Source organism: Ailuropoda melanoleuca, unplaced genomic scaffold (genome assembly GCF_002007445.2).
Source record: "Ailuropoda melanoleuca isolate Jingjing unplaced genomic scaffold, ASM200744v2 unplaced-scaffold6751, whole genome shotgun sequence".
In the NCBI taxonomy this organism is placed as follows: Eukaryota; Metazoa; Chordata; class Mammalia; order Carnivora; family Ursidae; genus Ailuropoda; species Ailuropoda melanoleuca.
In genome coordinates, this window is record NW_023242181.1 from 366550 (window position 1) to 384100 (window position 17551).

The following is a 17551-nucleotide window of genomic DNA, read 5'->3' on the forward strand; positions in this document are numbered from 1 at the left end:
AGGATGAATGGATCTCCCGAACAACAAATCAAGTGTTTCTGAGTTCATCCTGCTGGGACTTTCCAATTCTCAAGAAATTCAAATATTCTTTTTTGCAACCTTCCTTCTTGTCTATGTAGCCTAGTAGGAAACCTCCTCATTGTGATCTCTGTGATAGTTGATAACCATCTTAACTCCCCCATGTATTTCTTTCTGGCAAATTTATCATTTTTTGACTTATGTCTTTCTTCTGCCACAACTCCCAAAGTGATTGCAGACTTCCTTAGAAAACGCAAGACCATCTTCTTGTGGGGCTGCATGGCCCAGATGTTTTTTGTACACTTCTTTGGGGGTGGAGAGATGTCTCTTCTGATAGCTATGGCCATGGATAGGTATGTTGCAATATGCAAACCCTTGCACTATAAGACCATCATGAATCGCAGGGTGCTCATTGTGTTTCTACCGCTCTCGTGGGCAATTTGGTTCACACATACCACAAGCCAGATGGTTTTCACTGCAGGTTTACCTTTCTGTGGTCCTAATGTTGTTGACAGCATTTTCTGTGACCTTCCCCTGGTCATCAAGCCTGCCTGCACAAACACCTATATCCTAGAACTGTTGGTGATTGACAACAGTGGGCTCCTGTCCCTGGTCTGCTTCATTCTCTTGCTCATGTCCTACGTTATCTTGCTGGTCACCATCTGGCAGCACTCCTCCAGTGCATCCTCCAAGGCAGTGTCCACACTATCTGCTCACATCACTGTGGTCACTCTCTTCTTTGGTCCCACTATCTTTATCTATGCTTTCCCATTCAATAGTTGCTCTGTAGATAAGTTTCTGTATTTTACTCTATAATAACCCCCCTCCTTAATCCAATTATTTATACTCTGAGGAATCAGGAAACGAAAACAGCCATTAAGAGACTCAGCAACCAGCATCTTGGTTCCTGGCTCACTTCCTAAGTAATGTCTACAACAACTGATTGTTTGTGGTCTCTGCTATTTGGGGGTTTACAGTCTTACTATTTATTGGAATAATTAAAATGAAAATATTAAATACTATATATTTTCCTCCCTCAAAATCCATGCAATTATTAAGATCAGTTTTACTAAAAATCTAATGGAAAATGTTCACAGCACAGATTCAACACATAAATAAGTGTGCATTAATTACTTCCTTGTCTTAGAATTCAGAGAAACAGGGGTGCCCAGGTGGCTCAGATGATTGAGCATCTGCCTTTGGCTCAGATCATGATCCCAGAGTCCTGGGAATGAGCCCCACATCAGGCTCCATGCTCAGTGGGGAGTGTGCTTCTCCCTCTCCTTCTGCTGTTTCCCTTTGTCTCCCCTCCACTTGTGCTCTCTCTCTCACTCAAATGAGTAAAATCTTTAAAAAAAGAAAGAATTAAAGAAACAACCCTGATGAATGTTTAAAATACATAAGCATATGTCTTACAAAATTTTTATAAAGCTTTAATGGCTCAGTATGGAAAAATAGGTAACTTTAGTAAGATAGCACACTAGATGGTATTTAGTATCAATTTTTATTTCTAGAGTTATATGAAGTAACTTAATAGGTGTTCAAATATCTATCAATATTTGTCAACCGTATGGAACTTCAGAGTGGTCGTGATTTGATTGAGGGTAAGGATACTTTCTCACTATATAGCCTCAATACACTATATATTTAGTAGAAGGTAAAAATATGCCTAAAAGTAAATATTTCCAACATATCTTTGAGTACTCAAATAATTTTCACAGAATCAATATCAACTGAAATATTAGAGATTAAAAACATGAACTGCTCAGTGCAGCTTGCTTTACCAGATCACATGGACACACAATGCTTTTTCAACTGAATTCCATCATTTGTGAAACATTAAAAAAATATTTACTAGGTACCAACCACTGTATCTATCACATGGTTATAGATACAGACCTGGTCCCTGTTCCAGAGACAGTAACCAAGGGGAGGGATCTATGTTAGGCATGGTGGTCTCAGAAGATCACTTTAAGGGGAGACATTTATACTAACACATTAAGAAAGCTCTAGAATTAGACATTTAAGCAGGGAAAAGAGTATTCCAGGCAAGAGGCCAGTGTACCTAGACATTGTTAAGTGAGAAAGAGTTTGTGTTAGTATTAAAGAGAGGCCTTGGTGAAGGAGATTGGTCAATAAAAGGGAGAAGATCTATGCTGAGACTTTGTAGAAAGGAAAGGACCAGAGTTTCAGACTAGTGTATTCCTTTTTATTGTCAATATAAAGCCATTAATGTGTTTTGATAAAGGGAAAGATGGGATCCCATATATTACAGTTTGGTATAGCTCTGTCCACTTAAATAGAGAACATAATGTAGCAAAAGTAAAAGCAGAGGAAATAGTGGACTATTCCAGATAGTAAGCCTGAATTTATTAAATAATACAATAATATTGAATAAAACAATATTTAAATATTAAATAATAGTAATAATACATAAGTTTGTGAAAACTGCAAAGACTTTCAAAGGCAAATTGAAAACCTAAAATTATTTGAACATCTTGGGGATCATCTCTTTTGATGTCTTTTTAAACTTTTTTAAATGTCTCAGTTTAAAAAACATTTTAATATTTTTTTGCTTTTTTATTATGAAATTTTTTGAGTATAGTTGAAATACATATTACGTTAGTTCAGGTATACAACGTTGTGATTTGAGAAATTTATACATTATACTATGCTCACCGGAAGTGTAGCTCCATCTGTCATCATAAAAATTATTATAATATTACTGACTATATTCCTTATGCTGTGTTTCTTATTCCTGTGACTTATTCTTTCCCTAACTATATGCTTGTATCTTCCACTCACCTTTACCTATTTTGCCCATTTCCCCACCTGCCTCACCCCTGTCAACCATCAGTTTTTCTCTGTATTTATATGTCTAATTCTGCTTTTTTGTTTTTTAATTCATTTTTTAGATTCCACATATAAGTGAAATTATATGGTATTTGTCTCGGTCTGACTCATTTCACTTAACATAATACCCTCTAGGTCCATTCGTGCTGTTGCAAATAGCAAGAATTCATTCTCTTTTATGGCTGAGTAATATTCCATTATCTATCTATCTATCTATCTATCTATCTATCTATCTATCTATCATCTATCTATCTATCATCTATCTATCTATCTATCATCTATCTATCTATATCTGTATCTATATTTATATACCATATCTTCCTTATCCATTCATCTAGTAATGGACACTGGTTGCTTCCATATCTTGGCTGTTGCAAATAATGTTGCAATACATGTAGGGGTGTATATATCTTTTCATATCAGAGCTTTCACTTTCTTTGGTTAAATAACAAGCAGTGGAATTACTGGATCATATTGTAATTCTACTTTTAATTTTTTGACAAATCTCCATACTGTTTTCCACAGTGGCTATACCAATTACAGTTCCACCAAGAGAGCACAACTTTAAGTCCTCACCAACACTTATAATGTCTTGTCTTTTTGATTCTAGCCATTCTGACAAGTGCAAGGTGACACATCATTGTGGTTTTGATTTGCATTTCCCTGATGATTAATTATTTCAGGCATCTTTGTATGAGCCTGTTAATGATTTTTCTTTGGAAAAATGTGTATTCAGGTCCTTTGCCTATTTTTAATGGGATTGTTTGGTTTTTTTGGTGTTGAGCTGTAGAAATTCTTATATATTTTGGATATTAACCCCTTCTTGGATCTATCACTCCCAAATATTCAGTAGGTTACCTTTTTGTATTGCTGATGGTGTCATTTGCTGTGAAAAACTTTACTATATAAAACTTACATATTTTCCCACCTTATCCCCTTTTTAAGTATATTTGCCCTACTTTGATTTGGCCTAGACCATGTGTTCCTAACAGTTCAGCTTTCTTCTAAAAAATTCTATGTGTACCCATCCTTACCAACTGGTTTCGGTAATCAGGTCAGAGTTCCCAATATTGTTCTAATATTATCTTTCTGATTTGTATATTTAAGAATCTTCTTCTTGCAAACATCTCTTCAAATGCCACACAAACCATGGTATATGTTTCCTCACCATAAATATTGTTTTTATTTTATTTTTTTATTTATTTGATGGAGAGAGAGAGAGTGCAGGAGTTGGGAGGGAACTGGCAGAGCTAGACAGGGAGGGAGAGGCAGACTCCATGCTGAGTGGGGAGCCCAATATGGGGCTGAATCCTAGGACCCTGGGATCATGACCTGAGTTGAAGGCAGACGCTTCACTGACTGAGCCACCCAAGCACCCCATCCATAAATATTTTTAAAAGGTTTATTTTTCATGGCAATTCTACTTGCTAGTGGCTATATAAGGAACCAAATTTTAAAAAAATTCTGGGGTTCAATTAAAAAGTATGAGAAATCTATTAACAATGTCTGCTATGGGCTTTGGAAATGAATGTGGCACCACATTTATCATGTATTTACTACCCTCACTTTCTTGTAACCTTTTCAAGAGGATTTTAATCAAAGCAACATGGAAAAGTCATATATAAGAGTAAATACAGAAAAATTTCTGCAGCATATGAACTCATCTGCAATCATATACTGTTATGCTGTTAGCTTTCAGAATTTTACTTGCTTAACTGCATTGTTTTATAAAGTTTTGCTACACATCTTTCTTAATATTTTTGAGTCATCACAAAGTTCTATAGAATTATAAAGGGCTAACAGAATTCTGTACCTTTAGAATGGTTGATTGCAAAAACCCACTAAGTAATCATTTATTGATTACCATTACTCATTTATTGATTACCATGGTGAAAGACTCCCCTGCTTGCTCGCTCAAGTTCTCTGCTCTCTCTCTCTTCCCTTTACATGATAAAAGGAGATTTGTCTCTGTTAAAAACCTGTCTATACCATGAAGTTCCTTCTATGCCTTGTTCAGTGGGCGCTATTCTAATTTTACTTGAAAAAATGCATTCAATTATCAAATTCATCATAAATATCCAGACTGATGTAATCAAATTGATAGAGTTATAATTTCCTCAAGTCTATCATCTATAATAGATCCATTTTCTATAAATGTGCTCATCACCGCCCAACCAAAACACTTGAGTTAGTGCAAAGCACTTACTAGAGAAAGTTCACACGGCTGATACTCTTGGTGAATTCACAATCCACTTAAATAAGGAGAGAGCAAGTCCCTGTTCTGAACTCGAGGGAACACTAGCATGTTTATTTTAATAATTCCCTTTGGGGGTTGACCACCAGTCAGCACCTTATGTATATGATTCTTGTCTTTTGTTTTCACCTGTAGATGACTGTCATATATATTCAAGAGGGTAAAAAAAGATAAACAATATATATACAGGATGTCACAGTGTCTGCGTCTTTGAAGAGACCACTCCTCAGCTAGAACCGGTAGGTTTAAATATCAGTATTAATAACAAACTGCAACTGTACACTTCAATAAAAGAAATCTCAAGCTGTCATAATGAATGATTCCACCTATCATAACAGAATTGGTTCCATCTATCTGCTGGATATATTTTATGAAGGGGCTTATAAATTTTCAAATGAGGCTAAATTAATAAATATAAATTTTGCTTTTAATTTTCCAATTTTACAAATTAAACTAAAAAATTACTTTCATAATTCTCAAGATTCTCTCCTGTTAGTATTTTGAGACTGAGGACTGCATAGTTCAAAGCTATGCATAACCAGTATGTAGACTCAATTACTGCATGAAATGTATACCAATGATAATATTAAATCTTAATAATGAAGACAACTAAGTAATTATACAATTTATATTTCATAGAGAAAAATGTTTTCATTAACACTGTCTTGTTTACCAAGTCTTCCATAGTAAAATTCTTCTGTGGTTCTTACTGATTTGAGTATCCTTACATCATCAGAAAATGAGATAATGCTAAAGATAGAATTATGTGAATGCACATAATAAGAGCAATATGTAGTCAATGAAACACACGATATATTCCATATATGTTACCCTGGGGTCTCATAACAATATGTGAGGTAGTAGTGTAGGTATCATTTCATTTTTATGGAAAAGTAAATCAATGTTCAAAAGTTAAGAGTACATTTCCCTAGTAAATGCTGAGGCCAGGACTAGAATTTAAATCTTCATTCTTGATTCAGTTTTTTTTTTTAATTCTGATAGTTAAGCTAAACAATAACCTCTGAATATTTCATTAACTATTAAGCCAAAAAAATGGAAATTCAGAGTAGATTTTCCACACTCTGTTTTGGTGCTTCAGGACTAAACGTGGTTTAAGTATGTGCTTCTATGACTGCATATGTATGAGTCTGGATCTGTGTGTTTGGTGTACTCACTAACAGTGTTGTTTTTTTTTTTTAAAGGAAGGAAAGAAAGGAAAAAACAAAAACAAAAACAAAACAAAACAAAAGAAAAAACCTGGGACCAAAAGACCTAAATCAAAATGAAAAGTAGATAAAAGTTAGCCAACAGTATCAGGTCAATGTGGAAACACGTACAGAGTACAAGTGTCAAGGACGTATGAGCCAAGGTAAGAGTTGAGTCAGTCTGCACACAAGTGTGATACTGTGTCAGAGGAAAGCACTGGGTACAAAGATGATAAGCATTTAGGAGCCAAGGAAACATAAAAACTATTAGTCAAATATTTGTTGGTTGTTCAGAGACCATCTATATACACAACGTAAAGGAACAAGAAAGAAAATTCTAGTCAAGAACACGGCAACAATAGATTCAGGAAAACAGGCAAAAAGGCTCAACAGTGGAGGTCACGAGTTTTGTTCAGAAATCAAAGTATTAGATACACAGCACTATTCAGAAGAAGGAGGAAGAGGACAAGGAGATGAGAGGAGGAATGAAGAAAGAAGAATAAAAGAAATAAGGAAGGAAGAAAGTATAAAAGAAGGAAGAGAAGGAGTGAGGAAGGAAAAAAGGGAGGGAGAGAGAAAGAGAGAGAAAGAAGTAAAGAAAGAAACCTGGACACTGAGAAACATTTATGGTCTTGTCCAGAAACTTCCTAGGAAGGTTGTTTTATTATAATTTATTATAATAAGGAATAAGTGAAATCATTGGTGCACCTCTTTAGGATAAAAGAGAGGGGAGGGACGCCTTGGTGGCTCAGTTGGTTAACGTCTGCCTTGGGCTCAGTTCAGGATCCCCAGGTTCTGGGATCGAGTCCTGCATCAGGCTCCTTGCTGAGCAGGGAGCCTGTGTCTGTGATAGCTCTTTCTCTCTCTCTCTCTTTCCCTCTAACAAATAAATAATAGATAATAAAATCTTTAAAAGGAGAGAGAGAGGGGTGATAATACAGTATAGCTGATAGAGAAATTATGCTAAAGCAATTTGCTGAAAAATATAACAATTTCCGTGCACCTGAGTATTTTAAATTAGGGAGAGAGAAAGAGGCAAAAATCAAATACAAGTCACCAGCACCACAGAGTTACACAACTATACTACTACTCAATTGAACTAAATCATTTGACTAAGGGTCATTTGGCTCTTTTACATATGGTTCATAAACACAAACTCATGAGAGAAACAGCAGATCACTGTGGAGATGCACTCTATGCCTGCAAACTGTGTTTACAAAATTTTACAATGACTTTCTTATCTTTTGTGCCTTTCTGGCTGAAAATAAATTTGGTAATGTGAATGTTGCTTGAATTAATAAATTAAATGTATTTTTCTGAAATGTTCATTTTTTTTCACAGAAAGGAATTTTATAGGAATCAAATACTTTCTATATGTCTATAGCTTCAAAACTATCACAGGTTAAATTACCACTTTTTCCAGATTTTCTACATTTTAATGACTTTCTGAAAACCCCTACATAGAGCAGATGGATATAATGAATAGCTCAACATCTGAGTTTGTATTGTTAGGACTCACCAACACTCGGGAACTTGAGATTTTCTTTTTTTATATATATTTTTGTTGGCCTATGCAGCAATTGTGGCAGGAAACCTCATCATGGTCACCGTAACCTTTGACTCACTTCTGTACTCTACGCCAATGTACTTCCTCCTTGGAAATCTCTCCTTCCTCGATATGTCGATTTCCACAATCACAACCCCTAAGATGGTCACAGATTTCCTCAGGGAGAATAAAACTATTTTTTTTGTGGGGCTGTATGGCTCAGATGTTCTTCCTCCACCTTTTAGGCGGCGGTGAGATGACTCTTCTCATAGTCATGGCTGTTGATCTGGTACATTGCAATATGCAAACCTCTTCATTACACATCCATCATGAATCGCTGGGTCCTCGTGGGCTCTGTGCTGCTATCATGGGCTGTCAGTTTTTGTGCATACCATGAGCCAGATGGTTTTTACTATCACCTTACCTTTCTGTGGCCCCAATAGAGTGGACAATATTTTTGTGACCTTCCTTTAGTTCTAAAACTTGCCTGCACGGAAACCTATGTTCTGGAGTTACTGGTAATTGCTGACAGTGGTCTGCTGTCTTTCATCTGCTTCATACTCCTGCTCATTTCCTACACTGTCATTCTGGTAAGTGTCTGACTCTCCAAGGCTCTGCCCACACTGTCTGCTCACATTACTGTGGTCACCCTGTTCTTTGGACCATGCATCTTCATTTATGCTTGGCCATTCAGTAGCTTTTCAGTGGTTAAATTTCTTTCTGTGTTTTACTCGGTGATCACACCCTTACTGAACTCCATTATTTACACTCCGAGGAACCAGTAAATGAAAGAAGCCATGAATAGACTGAGGACCCAACACATCAGATCCAGACAGACCTTCTAGGCAACAATCATAATGATGAAGCTTTTTAGTGTAAAATCCATGTATGATACATCTCAGAATAAGTTGATATTAATTCATTTTGTTTGTAGATTTTTTTAAATATTCATAATACATATTGAAATTGTCAAATGTTCCATCATTACACTTCTATAACATGTTCAGTTTTATTGGAGAATAATTATTTTAATTAAAATTCAATTCAGTCAGGGTTAATACTTTTTAATGTAATAAAGAAGTAAATAGAAAAAAACTGACTCACTAACTATAGTTGGAAACCAAGAAATGCCCAGGATTAAGTTTCAGTAAATAAAGAGGAATCAAAAAGGAATTTATCTATTTTTAATTCAGAATTAGGGAACTTTCAACTAAATTCTCTAGTTGACTAAATGTGCGTATAATTATATGAACTCTTGTAAACTCCTAAACACACATACACAAACTCACAGTTTTGTGGATCCTAATATGTGTAAGAATTATCTTTTAACAAGGCAAACAGGCCAGTTTCTGTAAGTAGATAGATCTAAGTATCGTTTACTCACAAAAAACACATTTCTTTCTCTAAAAAATAGAAATTCCACCTGACATATATGCTACACTCAGCTCATTCTACCTCACTCTTTCCTTCATGTTCGTATACATATTTGTTCTCATGTATCTCTCAAGAATCAAGTAAGAGCATTACTATTATGTTAATTCGCATGGACAAGGGAAAATGAAGAGGCACCTATACATTCCTGGCAATCACATCACAAGAAAATAGGAAGTATTCAAGCTGCCTACCTTGTATAAAGTGTATTCAATTAAAATGTTTCATCTGTGGTTCATGGGTATGAGAATAAAAAGACATTGTATGGCCTCTTTGATGTGCCCTCTTCTCTCCCACACACTCAGGAACATTTTTGCAGGCTTTTATCCAGTACTTTTTCATCATTGCCTCTTATATGTGTAATATACTAATTACAGACTAAAGGGTGCTTTAAAGATGTATTCTTAGCCATATGTGCATGACATATTTTAGACTCAAATTTTATTTTAAAAAACACATTGAAGAGGATAGCAACTGGGTCCCTAAGGATCATTGGGCATATATATATATATATATATATATTTCTTATGAATTCAATCATAAAATTAAGTATAGACATTAAGTATAGACATTGATATAACATGTAGCTTTACCAAATTTCTAACATTTTGCCACATTTATTTCAGATTCTTTTACTACAAAAATGTATTATAAGATATAATAAAGACTCAAAACAGAGATAGAGACAGCCAGCGAGAGAGGGAACACAAGCAGGGGGAGTGGGAGAGGAAGAAGCAGGCTCATAGCAGAGGAGCCTGATGTGGGGCTCGATCCCATAACGCCGGGATCACGCCCTGAGCCGAAGGCAGATGCTTAACCGCTGTGCCACCCAGGCGTCCCTAACTGCTTCTCTTTGTTAAAANAAGACTCCTAAGCAACCAGCTGCATCTAGTTATTTTATTGTAGCAAAGAACATCAATGTCAACTCCATTATTATTCCTTTGCATGTTTTTAAGTTTTCCCTCATTTTTCATATATTGTGTATAAAAACATTTTGCACGTTTTTAACTTGATATAAATGGAATCTATATAAATGTTATTATTCCAAAATTTATTCTTTTACTCAGCTTAATGTTTTAATGACTTACCTATTTAAATATATGCTTCTCTGGGTTCATTTTTTATTGTGGTTAAAACCATATAACATTTTAAACATTTTTAAGTATACAGTAGTGTTAACTATGTGCACCTTGTTGTGCAACAGATTTCTAGAATTTTTCATCTTGCAAAACTAAAATTCTATCCTCCTTTACAAAAAACTCCCCTTTCCACCTCTTATTAGCTCCTGGCAATCACCATTCCACCTTCTGTTTCTAAGGCTTTGACTACTTGAGATTTATATAACTGAATTATGCAGTATTTGTCACTTTGTGACTGGCTTATTTCACTTAGCATAATGTCTTCAAATTTTAACCATATTGTAGCCTGTGACAGGATTTTTTCTTTTTTAAGGCTGAATATTAGTCCATGTTAGGTATATACCACATTTTCTTTATTCATTCATCCACTGATGGAGGTTGCTTCCTCCTCTTAGCTATTGTGAATAATGCTGCAATGAACATAGGTGTGTAAACATGTCTTCAAGATCCTGTTTTTAATTCTTTTAGAGATATACCCAGAAGTCAGATTGGTGTAGCATATGGGGATTCTGTTTTTAATTTTTTGAGGAACCTCCCTAGATTTCCAGAGCAGCTGCACCATTTACGTTCCTACTAATGGTGCAAAAGTTTCCAATTCTTCCACATCTCCACATCCCTGCCAGCACCCATTATTTTCTGGGTTCTTCCTAGTTTTTGTTTTTGTTTTGATAGTGGCCACCCTAACACGTGTGGTTTTGATTTGCATTTCCCTGATAATGAGTGATGTTGGGCATTTTTTCATATACTTGTGGGTTATTTGTGTATTTTTCTTGGATAAATGTCTATTCAAGTCCTTTGCCCATTAAACTGTTGGTTTTTGTTGTTAAATTATAGAAGTTCTTTATAGATTCTGGATATTAACTCTTCTTATTATAATTTATTTGAATATAGTTGACACACAATGTTACATTAATTTCAGGTGTAAAATGCAGTGATTCAACAAGTCTATACATATATATGCTATGCTCACCACAAGTATAGTTGCCATCTGTCACCATATAGTCCTATCACAATATCATTGACTATATTCCTTATGCTATACCTTTCATCCTTGTGACTTATTCATTCCAAAACTGAAGGTCTGTATCTCTCACTCCCCTTTGCCCATTTTGCCCAACCTCCAATATCCTTCCCTCTGGCAAACATTGGTTTGTTCTCTGTATTTATAGGCCTGATTCTGCTTTTTGTTTGTTTATTCATTTATTTTTCAATATTAACTGTTCATCAAATGTATGATTTGCAAATATTTTCTTCCTTGCCTTTTCACAATATTTATTATATGAATTGAAAATATCTTCTCTCTTATAGATTATAAAACTTTGTGCTGTTTATAAATACACAAAATTTAAAATAGTTACATTTAATTATCTTTTCCTTTAGGTTTGTGATTTTGTCTCTACACCTTTACAACTGATTGCCCAAAATATTCTGTCTTCTCTTTTTTTTATATAATTTTAAGCTTTTTTCTTTTATCACATTTAGTTATTTAATCCAACTGGAAGTTAAATTTTGTATTGGTATCTGATAGGAATCTAATTTATTTTTATATGGACATAAACAGGCATTCAAATACCATCTACTGAAAAGCTTTTCCCTAATGATTGAAATGTCACCTTTGCTATATATCAAGAATCCCCCATTATATGCTTGGGTCTGTTTCTGGCCTCGGTCAATACTTTCACTGGTCATTTCCACTACACTGTCTTAAACAGAGTTGTTATTTGTCAGAGTGAATCTGCAATCTCAAATGCTCTACTTTAAGTATATCCCAGTTCTTGTCAATTAACTCTTCCAGATGATTGTAGGATAAGTTGTCAAATTCTACAAAAACAAATTTAGAATAGCAATTGAAATAATAATTTATAAATTAATTTATAAATAAAATAATTCATCAATGCAGCATATCTTTTTATTTTGTTACATTTCATTTTATACTATTTAGTGATATTTTAGTAGGTTATATTGCTTTTGGCTAAAACCACCAGTACAATGCTAAAGGGAAGGCATTTTCCCCCCTGAATTTATAAGTGTTTGCTTCTAAAATAATATCATTTAAAATTAAGATATGTTCTTTTATTAATTTCTAATCTTTTTAAAATTGTAAGTGATTGCTGAATTTATAAAAAGTTTATGCACACTTTGAGATAATTGTATCAGTTTCATTTAATCTGTTATACTAGCGGATTAACTTAATATTGTCAACATTTCCATGAATTTGTAGTTTAAACTCCAGTTTGTAATAATACAGTTTTTCTTTTGCCTTTCATCTTTCCAGGTTTAATTTACTAGTTGTTTTCCTTTTGGTTTGTTTTAGAGTTGTTCTTTGTACAACTTTCTCTCTTTTCCTATTGTCTAAAACAATTTAAAATGCAGTAACGACAGCTTATTTTTAAAAGTTGAGTATAAGCCCCTCCACTTATCACCATCTTTTTGACACTGAAGCTTGCTCACTTTTCAGGGAAAGCTTCAGCATCATCTTCTGAGAGAAGCCTTCCCTAACCCTCCAAACTGGACTAGGACCCTCTGTTGTATTATTCCAAAGCAGCCTGGCATGCTGTTTGTAGTGGTTGTCAGACCATAATATTTTAATCAAATGCTTGCATCTATCTATATTTCCCATTAGGACATAAAGAAAGCATGAAGTCAAGGCCCATGTCTATCTTACTCACTGGAATATCCCTAGTGGGTGTCTGCCATAAAGCAGTTACTTACTAAACACTGCATGACTGACTGACTGATTAGATTGCAGGCATCGCTGACATACCTTGTCAGATACATAAGCTCTTTCTTCTTTGTAATTTTTTTAAAGATTTTATTTATTTATTTGACAGAGACAGCCAGCGAGAGAGGGAACACAAGCAGGGGGAGTGGGAGAGGAAGAAGCAGGCTCCCAGCGGAGGAGCCTGATGTGGGGCTTGATGCCAGAATGCTGGGATCACGCCCTGAGCTGAAGGCAGACTCTTAACGACTGTACCACCCAGGTGCCCCTTCTTTGCAATTTTTAAGAGAAATTATTAGCTGAACATTTGCGAGACACTGTGCTTCATGACAGGCCTTAATTAATTGCTTCTTTATATCATGCAGGCAAGAAAAGATTTAGAACACCAGACATTTATCAGTCATTTTTTCCCCTACTTTTCCTGTGGTAACCATTTTGTAGCATTGACATAAAAACAATGCTTCAGTTTATTGTGCATTAGAGTGTGTTTATATTCATCTCTTCTTCCTAAATTAATTCTTGACTGCAATTCTTTCATTCTAAATGTATTTATTTCCCTTTAAATATATCAATTTCTTTATGAAATAGGAACTGTTATTTTATGAATCTAGGTGCTTTAATTTACAAAAATGCCATTCTATTTTATTTTCCTCTGAATACAATTCATATAATTTTATACAAGAGAGCTCATTACTTCAAAGCACTGCTATTATTCAACAGTACGAATAAACTTACTTTACTTCCTATTCACCAAATGACGGACAGCTAAACTGCTTATGATTTCTTATTTCCATAAATGATTTCATTATTAATATTTGTCCAACAGCCCTATGTAGGTATAAGAATTTCTCTAAGATAAACACCCAGAAGAGAAAAAAACTGGATAATAAAGCATTTACCCACATAATTTCACTAAATATTACAGACTGCTTTCCAGAATGACTCTAATTCCAAGTACAGAGCAAGAGTTCCTATTGCTCACATCCCCTCTACAAAGTTAGCATAACTTGCCCTTCTAATTTTTTGTTTCCACATAAAATAACATCTTGTTTCTTTAATTTGCCATTTTTTCTGATTATCAGTGAATTTGGCACCCCTCTCATACCTACTAGCTATTCAAGCTTTTCTATGAACTACTCTTTTAAGACTTGGACCACTTAAAATAAGATTTCTGTGCTTTTCTTGGTGATTTGTGTGCTGTACTTCTGTTCTAGTAACAGAGATGTTTGTTTAAATGCTAATTTAAATGACTTAAAATAAATAAAATTAATATTAAATTGAAGACTCACTCGGATTCAGGTGTTTAATAGCTGTATGTATATAGTGGCTACCATATAGGACAAGATAGATATAAACCATTTTCATCATCATAGAAACTTCTACTGGGTAGCAGTGATCTAGATATTAACCCTTGTCAATTTAATATATTACAAATATTTCTTTTGAATTTGTTATTTATTACTTTTGTCTCTAGTTTTCCTGACTGAACAAAAATTTGTGTTCTGAAATTTATTAAAGGTTTCCCTTTTTATTCATTTTAAAAGATCTGATTATAAAATGTTCAACAATATGCTACACAGATATTCCTCAATATTTTCTTCTATTATTACCATATCATATTTTTGACATTTTGTGGTTAAATATTTCTGGAGCCCACCTTTGCATATTTGAAAGGTAGGGACCCAACTTTATTCTTCTTCTCTTAGTTAACCACTAGCCTCAGCAGCAACTACAAATTAATCTGTCCTTTTTCCACTGTTCTACTTGCTTGTAACATAAGTGTGTGTGTGTGTATAAATGTATATCATATATATGTGTATATATAAAAATGTATATCACAAATGTATATAATCACAAAATAAGTATCTCATATATGCATATACTTAAATGTGTGCATGTATTTCAGAACTTATATGTATGCATATACACATAGATGGTCTGAGTTTTCTACTCAGTTCCATTTATTTGTCTTTTATTTTACCATTACCTTATTATTTTTCATGCTATCACTTCATATATGGTTTAATATCTAGTTGATGTGTTCACCTGTTTTGTTATTCTATTCAAAGTTCACTTAGCAAACCATGAACCTTTATTTATGTATGTTTCACTGTCAGTTTTTTTTTAAGCAGTCAAGTTTTTAGTAGAATACATGTATTTAGGACAACACTGATGTTTTTGCCATGTTTTGTCATTTCATTCATGACTATGATATGTACTTCCATTTAATCAAATTGTAATTCATATCTTCTTTTTTTTTCTAGGCAAAGAACTTTATTAACCTTGTTTCAAACTTTATTCCCAGGCTTCTTCAGCTTAATTAGCTGCAAAGAATGAATTGTGTATAAGCAAAAACTGAAAAGAGCGGCAGTGTCCAAAGGGCTTGGGCTTAAAAATATTAGAGATCTAGATTTTATCAGATCCATGAACGAAATTTTAAAAAGCAGTCATAATATAAAATAGCAGCTCCCAGTAACTTCTTCAAGGTTTTTCTTCTTCAGAAGTTGACTCAATTCAGTTTGCTTCATTCTTGGAAGCTTCATCAGAATTCTCCACAAGATCTGGAACTTCACCATCGTCATCCTCTCTGGTAGCAAGTGGTGCTTTTCCATCCACAGATTGGGCAGAGCTTCAGCCAGTCTCCGTAAACTAGTCAGACTGTCTGCACCAAGTGGGTTTAAGATACTGGGTAACTTTTCCGTCAGCTGCTTTGTCTCAGCATGGCCTGAAATGGTGAAAGTGTTCGTGGCGAGCGATGCCTGAACTTTGGGGTCATTAAAATGGATCACGGTTCCTTGGTTTGGGAACATGTTCACTTCTTCAATACCAGAGATATTGTTTACCCCTAACTTCTTTAAGGAGAACTGAAGTTTTTTATCATCTGCTGTAGCCGTTCTATGAACCACCTTCTTCTTTCGGTGAGCAGTTCCTTTCCCACCAATGCGCACTTGTGCTTGCAGTTTGGCGAGTTTCTCCTGGTTCATGATAGTTTCTTTCATCTTGTTGGAGCGGAAATGGGACCTTGGGGGAAATAGGGTTGGCGCTCAGGGGGTCTGGTGCGGACCAGCTGAGATGAGGTGCACGCACGTGGGGACGCAAGATGGCAGCTAGAGGGAGGCCGGAAGTGATGCCCAATTTGTAATTCATATCTTTTTTTTTTTTGGTTGCAGCAAAAGCAGGTCTTTTTTTTTAATTTTTAATTTTTTTATTTTAATGTTTTTTTTATTATGTTAGTCACCATGCAGTACATCCTGGTTTTTGATGTAAAGTTCATATCTTCTAACACAGGTTTTTAAATTTTCTCCATAATATCATTATTTTTAACTTGCAAATATCACTTTGTCTCGTTTAGTTGTTGTAGGTAAACTTGTTTCTGCTATAATATTAATAATATTTAATACTGGTTTATATGTAGATGTAAAGATAATATAGGTATACAAAATAATATATTTGTGTAAATATATGTATATACATAAGGTATATAGATATGTACATAATTGAATTATACATGTGTGTAGATATAATTACATATAATACATATCCATATGTATATAATACACAGGAATATATGTATTATATATACACATATTATTTTAATTCTGAGCCTTGAGTAAGTTATACACATAATGCTCTTCTACCTCAGTGTATTTCCTAAAACAATGTAATTTTTAAACTTGGAAATCAACATTAACATGATATGGATATCTAATCTACCAACCTTATTCAATTGTTTGCCAGTTATGTGAATAAATCCTTTCAGAAAAGAAAGTCTCTAGTCCAGAAGCAATCCAGGATCACAAGTTGTATTTCATTACCATGACTCTTTTTTTTTTACATTTATTCTTCAACAATTCCTCAATCTTTCTTTAATTTTCATGCCACTCACTGCTTACAGGTAACCAATCTCATTGTTTAATGATTTTTTCCTATGTTTCATTTTTCATAAATGTGCAAATATTTTCCTTTTTGCTTGCTTCCTGTAGACATTATGCTAGTCTTTCCTTTAACACTGTATCCTGGAAATATCACGTCATATGACTGCCATATACGGTCATAAAGATCTTCCCCATTCTTCATCACAGCTGTGTGTCTCAAATGTTCTAATAAATATATGAAAAAAAGTAGAAAAGCAACACAATTCACATGTTCTCTGGCAGCTTATCATACACCCTAGCAAACCCTTATCTGCCTCGGACTGAACTATTCATGTCACATCAGTGCTACCATATGCTTCACCAGGATATTCTCAAAAGTTTTATTCTAGTTTCTCAGATCATTCACTTTCTTTCCATATCTGTGTCACCACTGAGTTGGACCTCAGTTAAAGTGTCTATATCGCCTAAAGCTGGTTGCCAACATGTCAAGAATGTCATTTTGTTTTCATAA

General features: G+C 34.4%; 1 protein-coding gene and 2 pseudogenes across 1 annotated transcript; 2 read left to right on the forward strand and 1 right to left on the reverse strand.

Annotated features, from left to right (window-relative positions):
- Positions 1 to 7: 7 nt before the first annotated feature.
- Positions 8 to 941, forward strand: LOC100472399 (olfactory receptor 4K13-like). Its single transcript, XM_034652811.1, is given in 3 exon segments — positions 8 to 116; positions 119 to 811; positions 814 to 941. Coding segments are annotated over 3 exon segments (930 nt in total).
- Positions 942 to 7799: 6858 nt separating this feature from the next.
- On the forward strand, positions 7800 to 8721 carry LOC105234353 (annotated as a pseudogene).
- A 6704-nt stretch (positions 8722 to 15425) lies between these two features.
- LOC117800287 lies at positions 15426 to 16188 on the reverse strand (annotated as a pseudogene).
- Between the last annotated feature and the right edge of the window lie 1363 nt (positions 16189 to 17551).